This window comes from Diorhabda sublineata, chromosome 6 (genome assembly GCF_026230105.1).
Source record: "Diorhabda sublineata isolate icDioSubl1.1 chromosome 6, icDioSubl1.1, whole genome shotgun sequence".
Lineage (NCBI taxonomy): Eukaryota > Metazoa > Arthropoda > Insecta > Coleoptera > Chrysomelidae > Diorhabda > Diorhabda sublineata.
In genome coordinates this window covers 22,877,729-22,895,035 of record NC_079479.1, presented here as the reverse complement: position 1 = coordinate 22,895,035, position 17,307 = coordinate 22,877,729, and the positions used below count along the sequence as shown (strand labels likewise).

The following is a 17,307-nucleotide window of genomic DNA, read 5'->3' as shown; positions in this document are numbered from 1 at the left end:
GTTTCTGATTCAAATAGTTGTAAAAGTTGTTTGATGGTTTCACCAATAGTAAACTTTTCTTACAACATTGAAACGAACCGAGACTTGTTGTGAGTATTTGTAAGAAATTTCTGTTGACTGGTGGGAACTGTCATAAGTTCATCAAATAAATTATCAATTGACGAAGATGCTGCTGAAGTTCGAGCTTTGGTATTTCTCGTGCAATAATTATAGCCATTAAATACGATAGTAAATCTGAAACATTATAACTTTTACAACTTTTTGAATCGTTATATCTCAGAAACGGTGGCTAGTAGGAAAAAAAGTATTCATACGTTTCTTGTAGATAATTTTATGATCTACAATTTTCATCTAGAGTATTTTTATGATAAAACTCACCGTTTTGCTGATAATCGCGGAAAACTGATTCTTTTGACCTTACACGAAAATTATAGGGAACATTCAAATTTTATTTATAATTATATTGTAAACAATTTCACTGATTTTCAACTTGATGGGAATTTATGTATTTTTTGGTTTAATTTGACCGGACTAATCATAGTGTTTCCCCACAAGTCCCAGTAAAACAAAATTCAATTAAAAACTTTTGGTTTCAATAAATCAAATAGTGGAAATTCATCAAATTACCAGACAAACATTGAAAGTAGATTCCACTTAGCAACCAATACTACTTTTTGATGAAGTATGTGGTAACTTCTTCTTGTCCTGCTATCCATTAATGGATGTTTGCGATCACTTCTGATTATTAAATCCTGTATTTGGTATTATAAATTGATTCTCCTGTGGTTCTTATCCATGTCCAATATTTAATATTGCGGAGCCATGACATACTATCTCTTCCCAATCTTCTTCTTCCCTCTATCAAGGGTTGGAACAAATCATACCTTTCACATGTCCCAGGTTTGCTGTTTTCCTACGTTTTATCATGTCCAGCAATATATGTTTTCTTCTTATTCTCTTAAGAATTTCTTCGTTGGGTTTTCTGCCGTCTATGGAACTCTCAAAATCCTTCGGTAGAATCACATTTCAAATGCCTCTGATATGTTCATGGTGCTAATTTTCAGGTTGTAAAAAAATTATCCCATATATGAATATTGAAATTAAAATCATTTGTCAGATATTCCAAGAAAGTAAATTCTAAATTCACTTTGATAAATTTTGTTTTTTCCTCATTATTCAGCTTCAGAGGATAGTACACATAATTGTGGACCACCTTGTATGACAATTGATTAGTTTATTGAATTTTGAAATGTACGAAAATGAAATGAATTATTTCCGGATAGGATGTTGCTATCTTGACAGCTATTTGAAATTATGGTGGGCGCATCGCATTTTGATTTTTGGTGGAGATGATCGAACCGCCAAAAATTTAATATTCTTTTTCTAACACAATATTTTCGAAAATGATACGAGATAAGCACGATAATTTTAGTATTTGATATCCATGAATGAGTAATGGAGCATTAATTATAGAAATAATGTGTTGATACTTGAAAAGGTCTTTTCGACACCATTGGAAAATAAAAATTATCAAATTATGATGAGGATCAATTCTTTTATGATAGTTTCAGCGATTTGCTCATCCTATAACAAAGTTTTAATCGTACTGTACCGTGCATATTTTTTCAACAAAGTAGTATACGAATATCAAAATCGAGAAACTAGTCTTATCGTGAAATTTTGTATTACCATGTCGCCTGTGAATGGAACTTGCTTAAGACCGTCGTTGCTAAAACGCTCACTGGAGAATTGGAATTTCTTTAGGTGAATGAAAAGAACATATTACTTACTAGTTAGGCAGATAAAAAGATATCATTGGGAACAATCCTCGAAAAAATTGAAGGGAGAATTCTACAGAGTCCAAAAAAAAAACTATAAAATAGCTGAACTCTGCGAATCGAGTTAAATATCAAAGGTCAAATGGTCAACCTAACTGAACTATTCATTGAAAAAGGTAATGCTAAGAAAACCAATATGCCGCACATAAGGATTAATGTGTCACGTGTCACCATTCTAGAAGTCGACCAATATATAGGTAGAATAAAAATATACCTTTAAGACCATAAAAATTATATACTCAGATTCGTATTAATGGGAAACAAACAAAACCCATAACAGTCAACAGCGGTATTGAACAATGAGACTCATGTTATTCAACATAATAATGGATCATAAACAAGGTGCCTATGCAACGGTCACGGAATAGGTAACAGAAAATCAAAATCTTGTACTTTGCCGATTACGTTATGATTTGTGCCCAAAATGAAGATTATTAAATACCTTCCAGGAAAACTATTTCAACTGAAAAAACTATATGTACGTATGTTAATGCAAATGATGCAAATTAAAACTCGAAAATCAAATAAGACAATGAGAATGAAATGCAAAGTACCTTGGAACTGACATTACCAGCTATGGACACTTGAAACAAGAAAACAAGCAACAATCAGACCTAGAATGACCTATATGTCAAAAACAAGGTCAAAAAACGAAACAACTGAAGACCACAGAAATAAAAACGTAGATAACATTTATGAATGGGTGTCACAGTCTGGGAAACAATGGAACAAACATATAAGTCGAATGACAGATTATAGACTGGTGAAAATAACAAGCGATAAATCTTCAATTGGAACCCGGAGTTGAGGTCGTCCATGGAAGAGGTGAATTGACAACCTAGAGCCAAGATGAGGGAAGATATTACAGACGATAGATCTATTATGGAAGAAAGAAGAATAATCAAGATCAGAGCTATAGGGATTTAGACTAGAGAATTTCCAAATCAAATTCCATCAAAATAGCTGCTGTGCGTCGAGCCGTATATGGTCGAGCATTATCATAGGTGCACCACACTTGCAGTAAGCATTCCAAGCCTCTTGTTTGAAATGACACGTCGCAATACTCGTAATGTTCCACAGTATCGGTAAGCATTTACTATTTCATCATATGGAAGGAAATCAATGAGCGGGACGACGGGACTATGTCATCAATGCGTTGATTGCTGCTTGGTCTTCCGTCGTCTTTCCTGTCAAGTAATCCATAGCAGTCATAGTGATACTGTTATAGAAATGTCAGTGCTGCTCATAACTGTGAATTTTATGTTTAAGTGTCAGCTATTACACTTTAAATAAAAACATTATAGTTATGACGATATTTCAGGGACTCAATTTGTAAATGAACCAGTTTCTATATGTACAAAATTTAAAGATATACTAAGCCACGTTACGCTTATTTTTAAGCAGGACGGGGCAAATACAGTGATAAATTCTGCTCTTTAATATTTCGATCAACCACTACCTGAAGTTCTCTACACGTAGCTGTTAAAATCTTCCAAATCTCATCACTGTGAGTCCTGGAAGTGTGAGGTCTTACCATCGCCGACTCCCTATTTACAGTTTTTACCAGCTTTACCGTAAATTATTAAAATAAGGTCAACCCACAAACTTCCTATTAAAAATAAGTATAGTGTGATGTGATACAGATATACCTAATTATTTGTTTTACTGATATCATGAAGGTTTTTGTTAAAAATTTATTAGTCTCAAGTTTTATCATTATTTGAACAACTGTGATAAAGTATATTACCAGATTAAATTAAATATCCAGAAGCAGCGATCCTGAAAATGTCTGAAAGAGACACTTTGAGGATTCATTTACCTCGAACGTGTTCAATACATTCAACTTTTATCGGATACCCGCCTCTAAAACGAAACCGTATTATCGGAACAAACTACCGTTAAACTCCAAACAGCAAAGGGGTTTTTCAGTGCCGTATTAGAGTAGTTTGTATTATGATAATAAAATACTATGTGTTAAGTCTAGTCTAGTATATACAAAATAACTCTACACTATTCAAAATAACTATTAAGAAGATAACTAGATATTGGAAGAAAATAAATCATATTGGAAATAGAAAATTCCAACTCGGAAGACAAAAACGATGGTTCTCTCATTGCATGCGGGTTGGGCACCAAAATAAGCTACAACTTTGAAGCTATCGCTCACCAGTTCATGTAAGCCTTTTTTACCTTCAATAACAAGCAAAGAACACGCCAGTTCGGCGGTTATACGAGTTGAATGCGATCGATAGTTTTCTCTAAATTCTATGCTAAATGGTACGAAGCGTCTTGATCAACTTTAGTGCGAAATTGGATGATTCAGCGACTAAAACTTACAGTAAAGTATCAAAAGTATTGGGTGATTATTCTAGTGATAAGAAATAAACCGGAATTTTTGTCGGTGTAGCGTAACATTGTTTTCTAGTGTACTCTTAGACATGAGCGATAAGGATGTACCCAATGTCTGTTGCGCAACGCATTATTATTCGTTTTTTGTTCAAAGATAATGTAAAATCCGCGGAAATTTATCAAAAATTCTCTCTCCAAAACTCAAGTGTATGAATGGTGTTCAGCTTTCCGAAAAGACCGAGAAGTGTTGGCAAACTTGGCACATGCTCGGCGCTCTAGAACAAGTGTTATCGATGAGAACGTTAGCGCTGTAGAAAAACTCATTTTTTGGAGACCGACGTGTATTGTACGCGATGTGGCTGAAACATTGGGCATTAACTTAAGTACTATTGAGCAAATAATTCATGAACGACTCTGTTATCGCAAAATTTCAGCCAGATGGGTGTCAAGACTTTTGCATTTTTAGCAGAAATCAAAACGCTGGGTAGTATGCAGTGTCTCCTGCAGCGGTGTGTAGAGAAAGGAAACTTATTGTATGGAATAATCACTACAGACGAGATTTGGTACAACACTATATTCCGGAGAGTGAAGCGCGTCTATGCGTTCATGCAGTGGACGAAGAAAGACGAAAGTGTTGTATAACGTGATTTGGGACGTGAGAGGTTGATATTATCAATGAAAAACGAACTGTGAACACGCAACCTCTTAAAAAAACACGGTGAAACCTGTCTACTGATCGAAACGAAGCTATATTTCAAATCGTAGTGCGATATTGCAGTAAGACAACGCCAAACCGCATACAGTTCAGCTTACGATGGAAACATTGAACTCATCGGGTTACGATTTGTCGCCATACGACTAATTATTTCTTCGATCCATTGAAAGAGGCACTTGTCGGACTGTGATTCGAAAGTTCGAAAAATATGTTTATTTTAACATGTTTTCCGTAGAAACCTGCTACGACTAAGCCATTTATTTAGCATCTAATTTCTATTATTAACAATCATAGGCATCATTCGATCATCGTCTACAGATTAACTTATCATTATAACCAAATTTTCACATGGTCAGTTACTTCAGTCTGCAAATCGGAGAATATTGATTCAACGCCATTTTTCAGTGATGGATATTAATTATTGATTTATTAACGCCCCCGATACAATAAAATCCGTTCCTTAGTCTTCAGAAGGAACAATGCAAAAATAAATTATAGTTTAAAATTAATAGAAAAACATGCTTTCTGCAATAATGGAACTAAAAATAAAAAAAATTCTTGGAATAAGAACAAAATTAATGTCACCATTATTTAAAAAAAATGTGGGGTGCTTTCTATGGCATCCTTAAACTAACTTTGCGTTTTATAACCAATAGATTTTAGTCTTGTTTACAGTTCGGGAACTGCCCGAATGATTTTTTGGATTACTGAAAATCATTCACTGAGTGAAACTACCTTTCTATTATTCCTCCCTTTTTTCCATTGTTGGACTAAGTGTATATACATAAAAAGAGACTACGCTGATAATTTGTTAATTCTTCTCAGTCAACCCTAGTATTAACATAAAGGTGAAATAATGACAAGTCGGCTTCAAGAATACTGCTTATGATTAGTATGTTGACTCCACCCCTGGAACTGTTCTCTTTAGAAAGAGATTTCTCCTTTGGTTAGTCAACAAACATCGAATAAAATGTTTTTCTCCGCTTGATATTCGAGAATTCGATTTCTAATTTATTTTTCAGGGTGTCATATGCAAACGATTTTTTTCTTTGTTGATATACTTTTGTTGGGAGAAAGCTTGAAATGATTTTTTTAGTGAGGCATATGTTTTCGTCTATATATCGTCCTAAGATTATCGCTAAATTGAATTAATTAAAAATGGTAAAAAGTGTCATCGAATTACGAAATTATGATTTTACTTGGTCTATGAAATAGATGTTCCATCTTTAAAAGATGATAACGTCATATCCCAAATAATACGACATAAACAAAAATCCGCAGGCCCCGTTAGATAGTATACATGTTACTGTGAATGTCCGAAATGCAGTATATGTTGAGATACTCTGGTGCCTGTTAACATCCACCAAGGTAGTTTGTGAATGACCGTTATTTATCCTTTTCTTGACGATTTCGGTCATTCACCGGTGACTGTTATTATAGACCACGACGACTTGGTCAATGTTCATTATGACCGAAATTATGATGCCTGCCTGATTGATATAGAGAAATAATGATTTGTGGATGCAGAAGTTCTGGGCCAGTATATGACTATATATATATATGAAGTCACAAATTTTTATAATAAATAGAATCATAAATAGATGCAAATTGTTTATTAATCGGAATCATTAAAACAACCTACCTATACTAGGTATATGTAGGTAATTTAGCTTAGGTTAAGATTAGGTTACGTTAGGTTAGGTTACGTTAAGTGTATGTTAATATTCACCGGTGTATGTCCGATTCAAGTATAAATTAAGTCAGTTTTCGAGTTACACCATCGAAATTGGTGATTTTCGACATACATTGGTGCATCTTAACATTCACTATTATTGGACATTCACAGTAACATACATACTGGAAGGATTGAAGGTGAAGAGCCTTCCATCAGTGGAAACGTAACAAAACTATACCTTCAAAATCACTATTATATTTTTAATTTACATATTTAATAACAAATAATAGTACTGACCACCTATGTCGGTAACCGTAGTAACCGAATCCGTTGCCGCAATAACAACTGTGTCTATCTATTCAATCAATGATTTAGTTGATTACTTAATTGGATATTTTCTTACAAGATTTTGTTATTTATATTATTATCGCGTTTCTAATGGAACGTGTGGCTTAATTGACTAGAATTACACGTTTTTGATTCATCGTGGGTTACAAGTAGCAATTTCAACAACAGTTATTTGAAACAATTTTTTTTGAAAGTTATAATTGAACTTGAAATTCGGTGTTTCGCCCACTTTTCCCGGCCTTGTATACCTAATGCTAGACTATTGTTAACAGAAGCTAATGGAAATGAAGATGTAGGATTCCAATATTATAAATCCGTCTTTCCCAGTCTTCGTAATACACAATTTTTTTCAATTATTGAGAAACAATTTGTTACTTCTATAAATCGACCTATAAATAGTTTACAAATTATTGATTTACAGTGTATATCAACCAATATAACTATTTTGCCTATGCATTATTAATAGTTTATAATAGACTCCTGATAAGTCATTACTAGAAGGAACATGACATAAATATTAATCGCACATTCAATCCATTAATCATCATAATCCATTACAACCCCGTTATGACACTTCCATTTAGAATTTAATAATATAACTACGAGATCACAATATGACCGTGAGAGGAAACTGATAAGATGTTTTCGAGCATGAAATTATTTTTAAAAAATACTTTAAAAATAGAAAGGCAATGGACGAACGTTATAAAAGAAGAATTATAATATCTATTTCATGAAAAATGTCTTGCAGTTACATTAAGGCCCGCGTGGGCATTAAGGCGTAAAACGTTTTCAATAATTTCCTGTCGCAATGGTTGATTCATAATATGTTTTCTAGGCCTCTAATTTTTGTGAGGAAATGTAAAATCCATATGATACCCTTACCAACATCTTTGAAACTTTATCAACGATGATAAAAAAAGCACAGTTTTTCTCAGCATTTTCTCGCATCCACTTCAGAAATTCGTATATTCTCTTAGTAGAGTTTTTTTAGTACCAGGCTTGGCGCTTCTTGTAGAGGAAATAATCCACAAAATTTAGGAATTTCTGATCAGTAATACGAATAAAGTACATTTGGTTGGGTAGAGCATTAGAAAACTTTGTTAACAAAAATTATAAATTAGAAATGAGAATTGAATTTGTGCAGAAAAATGCATTTTGGAAAGTGCATCCCGAATTGTTTGAAAGTGCAAAATTGATAATTCGGCAAATATTGGCAGAAATAAGTTCAATTTCACTATTTGGAAGTTTTTGAGGTCGCTGAACACAATTATCACGACAGAAAAGGTCCACGATGTACCTGGTGCCTAGAGTGGCCGACATCTACGTCGTCTACTGGATTCCTCTTGAATATTCGTGATGAATTTTATAGCCTGGGGCTTTTCTAGATTGCTGAACACGAATATTACGACGAAGATGACCAGCGAGGTACCGATATTGGCTTAATTAGTTTGAAAGTACAAATGTGGCTTTACGAGGATCAATGCCCTATGAATCCCATCGAATGGGGATAGAAACTAAAAGAACAGCATATAGTCACCAGAAAAATGACAATTTTCTGATAAACCGAGCATCATGAATATATTATTTTGGGGATGCAAAACTGATTTTGGCAATGCGTGTAGATGAAGGAAACATGATTTACACTGCAGTGTCGTTTGTGAAAATTGTATAGGCATTAATTCTACAAATATTGAAAATGAGGAAGCAGAATTATAATGAAACAAAAAAATAAACATTGAATTATTTTTTCATCATTGTTTGCAAAAAATCAAGTTTTTATACGGAAGACACAAAATGGACTCAGACTCAGTTACTCAGAATTGCAGAGGTGCAATCCTGAATAATGAGGACTTTATATACTCTTTCTATCGTGATAATCATGTTCTGCAACCTCGAAAACCCCCGGTAGTATTTATAACAAATTTCCACAGCGTTCCGGGAAACGACGTATAAACCAGCTACTTCAGGCACCTGGTACCTTGCAGATCAACACCCTCATGATATTTGTATCTTTGGCCAATTTTATAAGGAATTTCTACGAGACTCCAATAGACGACTTATATGTTGGCGACCCTGGGAACCAGACACCTCGTAGACCTTGTCTGTCATATTCGTATTCGGCGACGTGGGAACCTCCTTGAAAACCTTGAAAAAGAAAATATTTTCTGAAAATTTGTACCTATTTGAAAGGCACTTTTTAAAATACATTTTTCCCTGCACTGAAACTCTCCGGAATCGTATGCACTATGTTGCATATAGATCCGTCTTACTACTCAGAACTTACTAGACTTTGCCCTTTTTTGTGCTTTATTTTCTCGACTATATCTTTATAGGTATTGCAATTTTTAAGGTAATAATAAAAAATTAGTACATCAAATTGAATTTGATACAAACTAGTATGGCATAAAATTAATAATAATAATAATAATAATAATAATAATAAAAGATCATCGGCTTTGGAAGGTTGTCACCCTCGAGACATAATCATCTGCCTAGTACCTTTGTTACATAAATAGTTAGTCTAAGACAAATACTGATGTCCATATTTCATATACAGGGTCGTTTGTAATAGGTTGCGAGAAACTTTTATTGTTATATACTATTTGACAACAATTAATACAATAGTAAGATCCACATGCGTCGTATGTACGCCGTAACCTGTTAAAATTTTATAAATTGATATATTTTTTCATGTAAGTCTATTTAACTCACACTACTGGGACTCAATAATAAACGAAATAGCATTGCCGTGTGCGAAACTTTTGTAATAGGCAAGACATTAACATAGCTCAACTCATTATCACTTTAGTGCCAAGTTTAATATCAAAGTGGCTTGTTCTGTTCGTCTGCAAACTCTCATGTCTCATATCCAGCGAGTACCTGATTTATCCAGCTTCTCTGTTGCTCTGTATACAACACAACTATTTTTTTAATGTATGGTTTCGCAAATTAAACATCATTTTTGCACAAATCTTTCGCGTATTCATTCTCATGTAACATTTAACGGACGGTCCCTTTATTTGTATTCAATTGATTAGAAAGCGCATGAATTAGTCGTCGGTCAGATATTGGTACGCGTGCTAATGGCTACTTATCAACGTCGATCGTCTTCTACTGATTTACGTCTCTCTTCGAACTGCTCCACTTATACAAACTTGTCTCCATACACCAACAATTTTCCAAGAAAAACCACCATTGAATGCTAAAACGTTGCCTGTACCATATATTATGCATTTACAGGACAATAATAAATTATTTCTTAAAAAAAATATCTACAAAATAAGACCAGATAAACACACAGTATTAACAGTATTAATGTTCCAATACAAATGGCTCTAAGAGAATGCGATGTGCAATTTTTTCAGTTAAAAATGACCGCAAAACAAATACTTGCTGTGCAGTTAAATAAGGGTATTACTTTATAATTACAGTTAATACAGAGGTCGGCATAAGTTCGGCAACGCTCATGTTTTTTGTTTCGACGCATATGAAGGCGGATTACGAAACTATGTTTTTCGAATTTGAACAACAATTTCCGAATTCGCTGCAACCAAATCGTTTAACAATGTGGAATACGTAGTGGAAATGTTTAAAATCAGGCTCTGTTGTTGGCGCGCCGAGTTCTGGACGACCGGTATCTGTAATAACTAACAGAAACTGTGGCGCTGCCGTTGGTTGAGCAGCTGAACCAATTTGCCGGGAGAACTTCATATATCCGTTCATCCTCTACGACAAATGCTGAAACGGATGCACTATCGAGATTACCGTCCGCATCTCGTCTATGCACTTTACGAGTATGATTTCGATCGCAGATTGGAATTGTTACCTCGGATACAATACAGTACTATTAATCGGCATAAGTGCGTTTACTGGAACGACCAGAATCCTCACGTCTTTATTGAAGAAGAATTAAACCTGCCTGGGCCAGGTATACATGCGGGAGGTCATAGTTAGTTCATAGCTCATAGTTCATAGGTGTGGGCGACCGTTGAAGCCGTTGAGCACATAAACCTTCAGATAGGCCCGTCGTGCTTCACTTGACGTTAGCAAAATTCGATGTCCTTTGAGAAGCCGATCGGCGCTTTGCCTTGAACCCTTTGATGTCGTTAGGCAGGTTGTGGAGTTTGCCCAGGTGTTTAAACCGCGCCCGTGTGAATGCAGGGCACTCACTGATATCGTGGTCAGCGGTTTTGTCCTCCCCCACTCCGGATTATCAGTTATGTCCATGTTGTGAAGGTATCGTCTTAGATGGCAGTAACCGGTTAGAAGTCCGGTCACTAGTCTGATCTCGCTCTCGCGCCTATTTAGCTGGAGCAGTTCTTTGGCGAGAAATGGGTTCTGTTGAAAGACGTGATGACAGCGTTTTTGGCCACACCAAGAATGGGTTCTGGGCCCATTGGTGGGTTCCCCGATTCCAGTTTAGCAAGTGAGTCCGCTTCATCGTTGCTTTTGTTGCCCGAGCACAAGAACGAGCTGGATCCTGCAGCAATCACTCACCAGATTCTTAAGGACTCTCCTACACTCCAGCACTTGTCTAGAGCTTACCTTTACCGTCGTTATAGCTTTTGATGCGGGACGTCTCGTGGATCCCTACTTTACTCGAAAATTGACGTGAGGAAATGGTTAACGATCCAATAGCCCGAACGTTCGTCAATTCACGCAGGATGGAAGATCACGCCGTGTTATGTGTGCGGGAGGTCCTTAATGTTCATTTTACAGAAAAGATAGGCAGACGAGAATTCGTTGAGTGGCCTACAAGGTCATGTTACCTGACACCCTGTGATTTTTTCCTGTAGGGCCTTCTAAAGGACCACGCACCCTTCCCGACCTCCGAATTGCAATGGAGAAAGAATTTGAAACTCTTCGCGGACAGCTTGACATGTTTCGCAGGAGCTGCCTCTCCGATAAGAAACGTTGCCGTAAATGCATTGATAAAGATGGGCATACATTTGAACACTTACAGTAATCTTTTTTGAATCCGTTTTGTAATTTCTTTAAAAAAATTCATTTTGACTCGGCTTTTTTTCTCTTAATACAAATTTGTTATAAGATAAAAACGAAACCTTTAAATTTAAAAATTGTTTCATTTATTCCATAATTGCCAACTGGATCACAGAGACCTATCTGTAGTAATTGGGGAATATGATTTTGTCAGTATGAATCACGGGTTAAGTTCACTTGGTACAAATCGTGTAACTAGCGCTATCTATGAGAGTTAGACATAAAACTAAATTCAAGGATTGTATCAGTTTCCCTAACATATAAATTCTATAACAATTTGTCAGTAGCCTCGACAAAATCCTTTATCTTGAATACGGAAGGCATTGCGAAAATTTTTACTGAGCTAACCCTAATTAATTATATTTCAGTAGAGCTAGAAGCTCCGAATTTTTTACTTTAATGATTATTGTCTTCTACTGTCGTATTTTGAATGTATTATTAAAAATATTATTTGTTTTCAGATGCTTATCCAAGTGAACAAGCACGTCCATTTGACGAAATCTGTCCCGGATACGGGGATACTTTTCCAACGGATGCATTTCGAAAGGGTACTAATCCTGCTGCAATTACAGCAGATCAACGAAATACTCAGTTTCAACAACCGGGCGCTGTACTAATGGTTTACGGTTTAGATCCGTTGCGCACGAATGCCGATAAATTATTTAACTTGATGTGTCTGTATGGAAACGTTGCAAGGGTAAGTATAGAAATATAGAGAATAAGCATGTACATATAGAAATAAATGAAATATTGTACTTCACTACTAAGTTTAATATTAAAACATCAAATACACCGTTAATATAAATTAAATAAATCATTCAACTCGAGGATGTTCGATGGAGTGGATTATCGTTATACTGTGGTCAGATCCCTCTAACCGTACAATTAGTATAATTGACATGATCTTCTATTTATCCCTCTTGGCAATTTCATGATAATTGCAATTCTATTTTTTTTTTCATAATTGCTACTCGGTAAAAGTTTGAAAACTAAAAACTCAACCGAGCAATAAGATCAACTACTTTAAAATGTTGAAAATGTTTGAAATTAAATTTTTTCAACAAGAAGCTCGTGGAGAATAGAATATTGAATGGGAACTCAATTTGCACTTGGTTCAACGACTTTAATTATGAAACAGTAAGAAATATTCCTTCGCCTCGCACCCCTTTCGGTCCAAATCATGGTCGCGCGATATGAGCATTATAAAAGGCGTCAATAAAGAATCAGTCGAGAATGTAGAAGGCTAAACATTTCTTGGTTACATAAAAAGGCGATCAAAGTATCTGTGAGAATTATATATTGTATGTTATATACATATTAACAACGCATCAAGCGGAGTTCAGGCAAGACAGATCAAGTGTTTACCCTGAAACAACTACAATGTGTTGTTTATGAGCATGCTTTTCATTGATTTTAATTAATCATATGACACAGTTAGACTAAAGTTGTATAAATTTTTGTTGAAAATTTTGTATAGCAATCCATTTAGTAACGACCCGTTTTACTGATTTCGATGATGTTGAAAATATAGTTTTGATGTTTCAGATTAAATTTTTGAAATCGAAGGAAGGTACTGCTATGGTACAAATGGGCGACAGCGTTGCAGTTGAAAGATGTGTTCAGAATTTGAATAACGTAACCATTGGAATTACAGGAGCTATTCCACTTACTCACCGTGCAAACGTAGATGCAATGCAAGAAGACGCTGAACATCCCAGAGAACATAAATTGCAATTGGCCTTCAGCAAACAACCATATCTGAGTGAAGTTACAAATCCATATCCGTTACCAGACAAATCTCCTTCGTACAAATTATATATTAACAATAAGAACAACAGATTCATGAATCCTGCTATGGCGAGCAAAAATAGGATACAGCCACCCAGCAAGGTGAGAAAAAACGATAATAATTTTTTTTTCGAAAATTTCTGTGTAATTTCAGTAAGTTTGAAAAAATTCTAATGTTCTTCTATATTAATTAAATGTAAAAAAACGTTCATACATTCGTAATTTTTTCCCGGGTAAGGAAAAACATTGTAAAGTGGTGAAAATAGGAAAATACAAATGAAAGTTGAGTGTAATAAAATTCGGGTTTTGACGAGTTCTTTCTTCTTTCTTCTTTGTTTATTTTCGTTTTTGTTAGTGCTCCCAGATATCTTACTTTGACTTTCGTATTTGTAATATAAGTTTTATTAATATCTTAACTTTTCTGGGCACCTTTAGTGTTTTTAAATCTTCTATCATTTTTTGTTTGTTCATTGAGTCAAACGAGCTTTTAAAATCTATAAAGATTATGTGTAACTCTCTATTGTATTCCCATGTATTTTGTATTATTTGGTCTATTGTGCGGATTACGTTAAATGTGGATCGTCCTGATCTGAACCCAGAATGATTCTACTTTCTCGATGAGTTGATGAATTTGTTCTCCCCGAATTTTATCAATTCAGCCTCTATTCCATCTTCTCCATGGACTTTCTCATCGCGCAGTCTTCTTATTTCTTCTTCTACCTCTGTTTTCGTTGGGCATTTTGCCTTTTCCTCCTCTTCATTTGTCATTTTCCTCTGTTATGCTTTTTCCATCTATAGTATAGTTTATTTTCATAGTACTCTTTCCATATTTTCCCAATACCACTTTGAAATTAAACAAAATCATAACGAACAACAAGGATCTTGATTTGAAGGATCTTGTACGAAAACTCTGCTTTATAGATCTTCAAAAAGCATACAATCGCGTTCAAGTGATCAAAAAGTATAAGTGACGAACCAAATTCACGTTATATTTAATAATAAGCCGATCCAATACCTGGTTATTAGACAAAATTTCTTTCTTTTCAATATTCACGTACGAAATTTTTAAAAAATGCTGAAAAGATATAGCAATAGTGATATAGGAAAAAAAGTGTCATGTAAACGATGTGATTCTAACCGCAGAAAACGATGAGGACTTATGAACGCGTTCAATCACTAAAAGCACATTCGAAAACAGTAATGACGTACACTGTTGAAACTGTAATATATTATTAGATAATAGATATTATATATTTAGTAGAGAGCTAAAATATTTTTCCAAGTTATACCTGGAGTATTTTCGTGTGAAATAATATTTGTATACATATAACGCATATATGGGGTGCAGGGCCGGATAAAGGGCAATTGAGCACAATCAGACATACGTTTGAAAGGGTGTTTGATTATTTCATTCATCCAAACAACTTATGAGCCAAAAAAATTAAAAAAAATGGTTAAAGAAATTTAGTTAGTTTAGTTAAAAGAAATAACCAGTTTCAAATCGCTGCATTCTTGACTAATTATTATAAGTATTATAAGCTAGGAATATATTAGACTTAGTACACTTTGGTGTTTAATTTTGCCACATTCCCACTACGAAAACGATCGCTTTGTGCAGACGCTAGGCGAGCAGAAGAATGCTGGCATGCGCTGTAGGCGACTGCGAAGCTCTCGCACTACAACTCCGCTAATGTTGACATTCAGGCGTCAGTCGTTGTGATACAGCCACGAAAATATGACCGCCATTTTTGATGTTCCTGCCAAGTGTGATTCGTTTGTGCGTGTCGAAAGTAGACCGATGATAGAGAATAATACGCAGCTGTACTCGCATTTACTCAAACAGTAAAACAATCTATTAACAATAATAGTTCAACATCTCTAATGGGTTGTACAAATATGTTCTCTAGATCCTCTTGTTTAGGTTGATCAGTTCTCATAGTTCATATCTACACCTTTTCACTTATTTCTGGCCACAACTTTTCGTACCATTTCTCAACTCCTACTTTGCTCAGGTCATTCTACATCTTTTTTAACCATTTTGTCTTAGATCTGCCGAGGCTTTTTCTACCGCCGATATCCCAATACATCATATTGCGTGCTATAGATTTTCTTCCTTCTTTCTGTGCATGCCCCAACCACTTAACTTCTATTTTTTCAGTTATTTTTCGGTTCGTTCTGTGCCTATATCCCTTCTCACTACTACTCTCTCCAAAAAGCTGTCTGGTTGGTTTATCTCTAGTCTTTACAGTTTTCTGTAACCCTCCCGTGATGATAGGTAGACGTGCATACTAAAAGAAACCGCTTCTAGATATCACTATAATTCCAGCCCTTAAAAAAGAAAAGCTTTTCTATATGTGGACTAACCAGAAATGAATCTACACCCTTTGAAAACTTATCCTACTTACCAAATAAAAACATCCCGACGATATTGAGAAATGAATGAAAAGAAGAATTTTTCTAAGCCACATGTTTCTTTTTTTGTATTTTGTACATTAATTAACATTATATTGTCATTTTTTCGATGTAAACTTATGAGTAGTTGACCTAATTTTAATGAACTGGCTGTCCCAAAAACTCTACGTGTCTTATTAATTCAAATTTTCAGATCCTCCATTTTTTCAACACACCTCCACAAGTTACAGAAGAAGCACTGTTTCAAGTTTTCAAAGATTACGATGTCGAACCGCCAAAAGCTGTAAAATTATTCCCCATGAAGTCAGAACGTTCCAGTTCCGGACTATTAGAATTCGAAAACACAACTGAGGCTGTAGCAGCTGTTATGGCATGTAATCACGCAGCTATTGAAAGTCCAGGTAAAATAAATCAATTTAATAATTCATTTAGGTGATTAAAAAGAAGTTGAGGTTATGATTTTTTATGAAATTAATGTTTTGTTCATATTACTACGCTTTGAAGGAAAAATTACTTTATTATAATATCATTTTTTAAAGTGAACCTCTGTTTAATTCTACACATTTTGGTCGGCGAATCTATATATCTTGAATTGTCCTAATTTATCTGTAACAAAAGTGACCAGTTATTGATTTCTTTTTTTTCAAACACAAAAAATAAAAATTATAGCTTTGTAACCCAAAAACAGTGTGGATAAGACCTTATTGGGCGAAAAAACTGTTCTAGCTTTCTTAGTAGCACGTTATTTAGAAAAATTAACATGGATTACATTTTAGTTTTTAACGCAAATGAACTTTTCATCAGAATTGAACAATCGCGGCACCCATCTTGCAGAAAACTTTTTTTTTCATGGAAAATACTGCAAACAAGTTTAGTTGGAATATTTACTCCATTAATTCTTACTTTCTTTTATTTGACCATCCTTATATAAAATTATTATAGATTTTATCAACTATTTCTGAAATAATTACATTCAAGTAACATTATCTGTAATTATACAAGGTGTTTCAAAAGGAAGCTCACATTTAAAAAAACAAATATAAGTAAAGAGTTCATTGAAAAAATGTTTGTTACATAATATAATACATTGTTTGGGAATTTATGTCTCAAAAATAACATCGTCCAAATGTGAACAGTTGCGCTCACGGCATTCATTTTATCGAGCACTTAAATTACTT

General features: G+C 34.6%; 1 protein-coding gene across 3 annotated transcripts in view; it reads left to right on the top strand.

The window, feature by feature from the left end:
• Positions 1-17,307, top strand: part of LOC130446117 (heterogeneous nuclear ribonucleoprotein L) — a 370,575-nt gene that overhangs the window by 333,880 nt on the left and 19,388 nt on the right. For all 3 annotated transcript variants that reach the window (XM_056782203.1, XM_056782201.1, XM_056782204.1), the window contains 3 exons: positions 12,391-12,626; positions 13,475-13,819; positions 16,323-16,530. In XM_056782203.1, the coding sequence (XP_056638181.1) occupies positions 12,391-12,626; positions 13,475-13,819; positions 16,323-16,530 (789 nt within the window). The remainder of the gene's footprint in view (positions 1-12,390; positions 12,627-13,474; positions 13,820-16,322; positions 16,531-17,307) is intronic.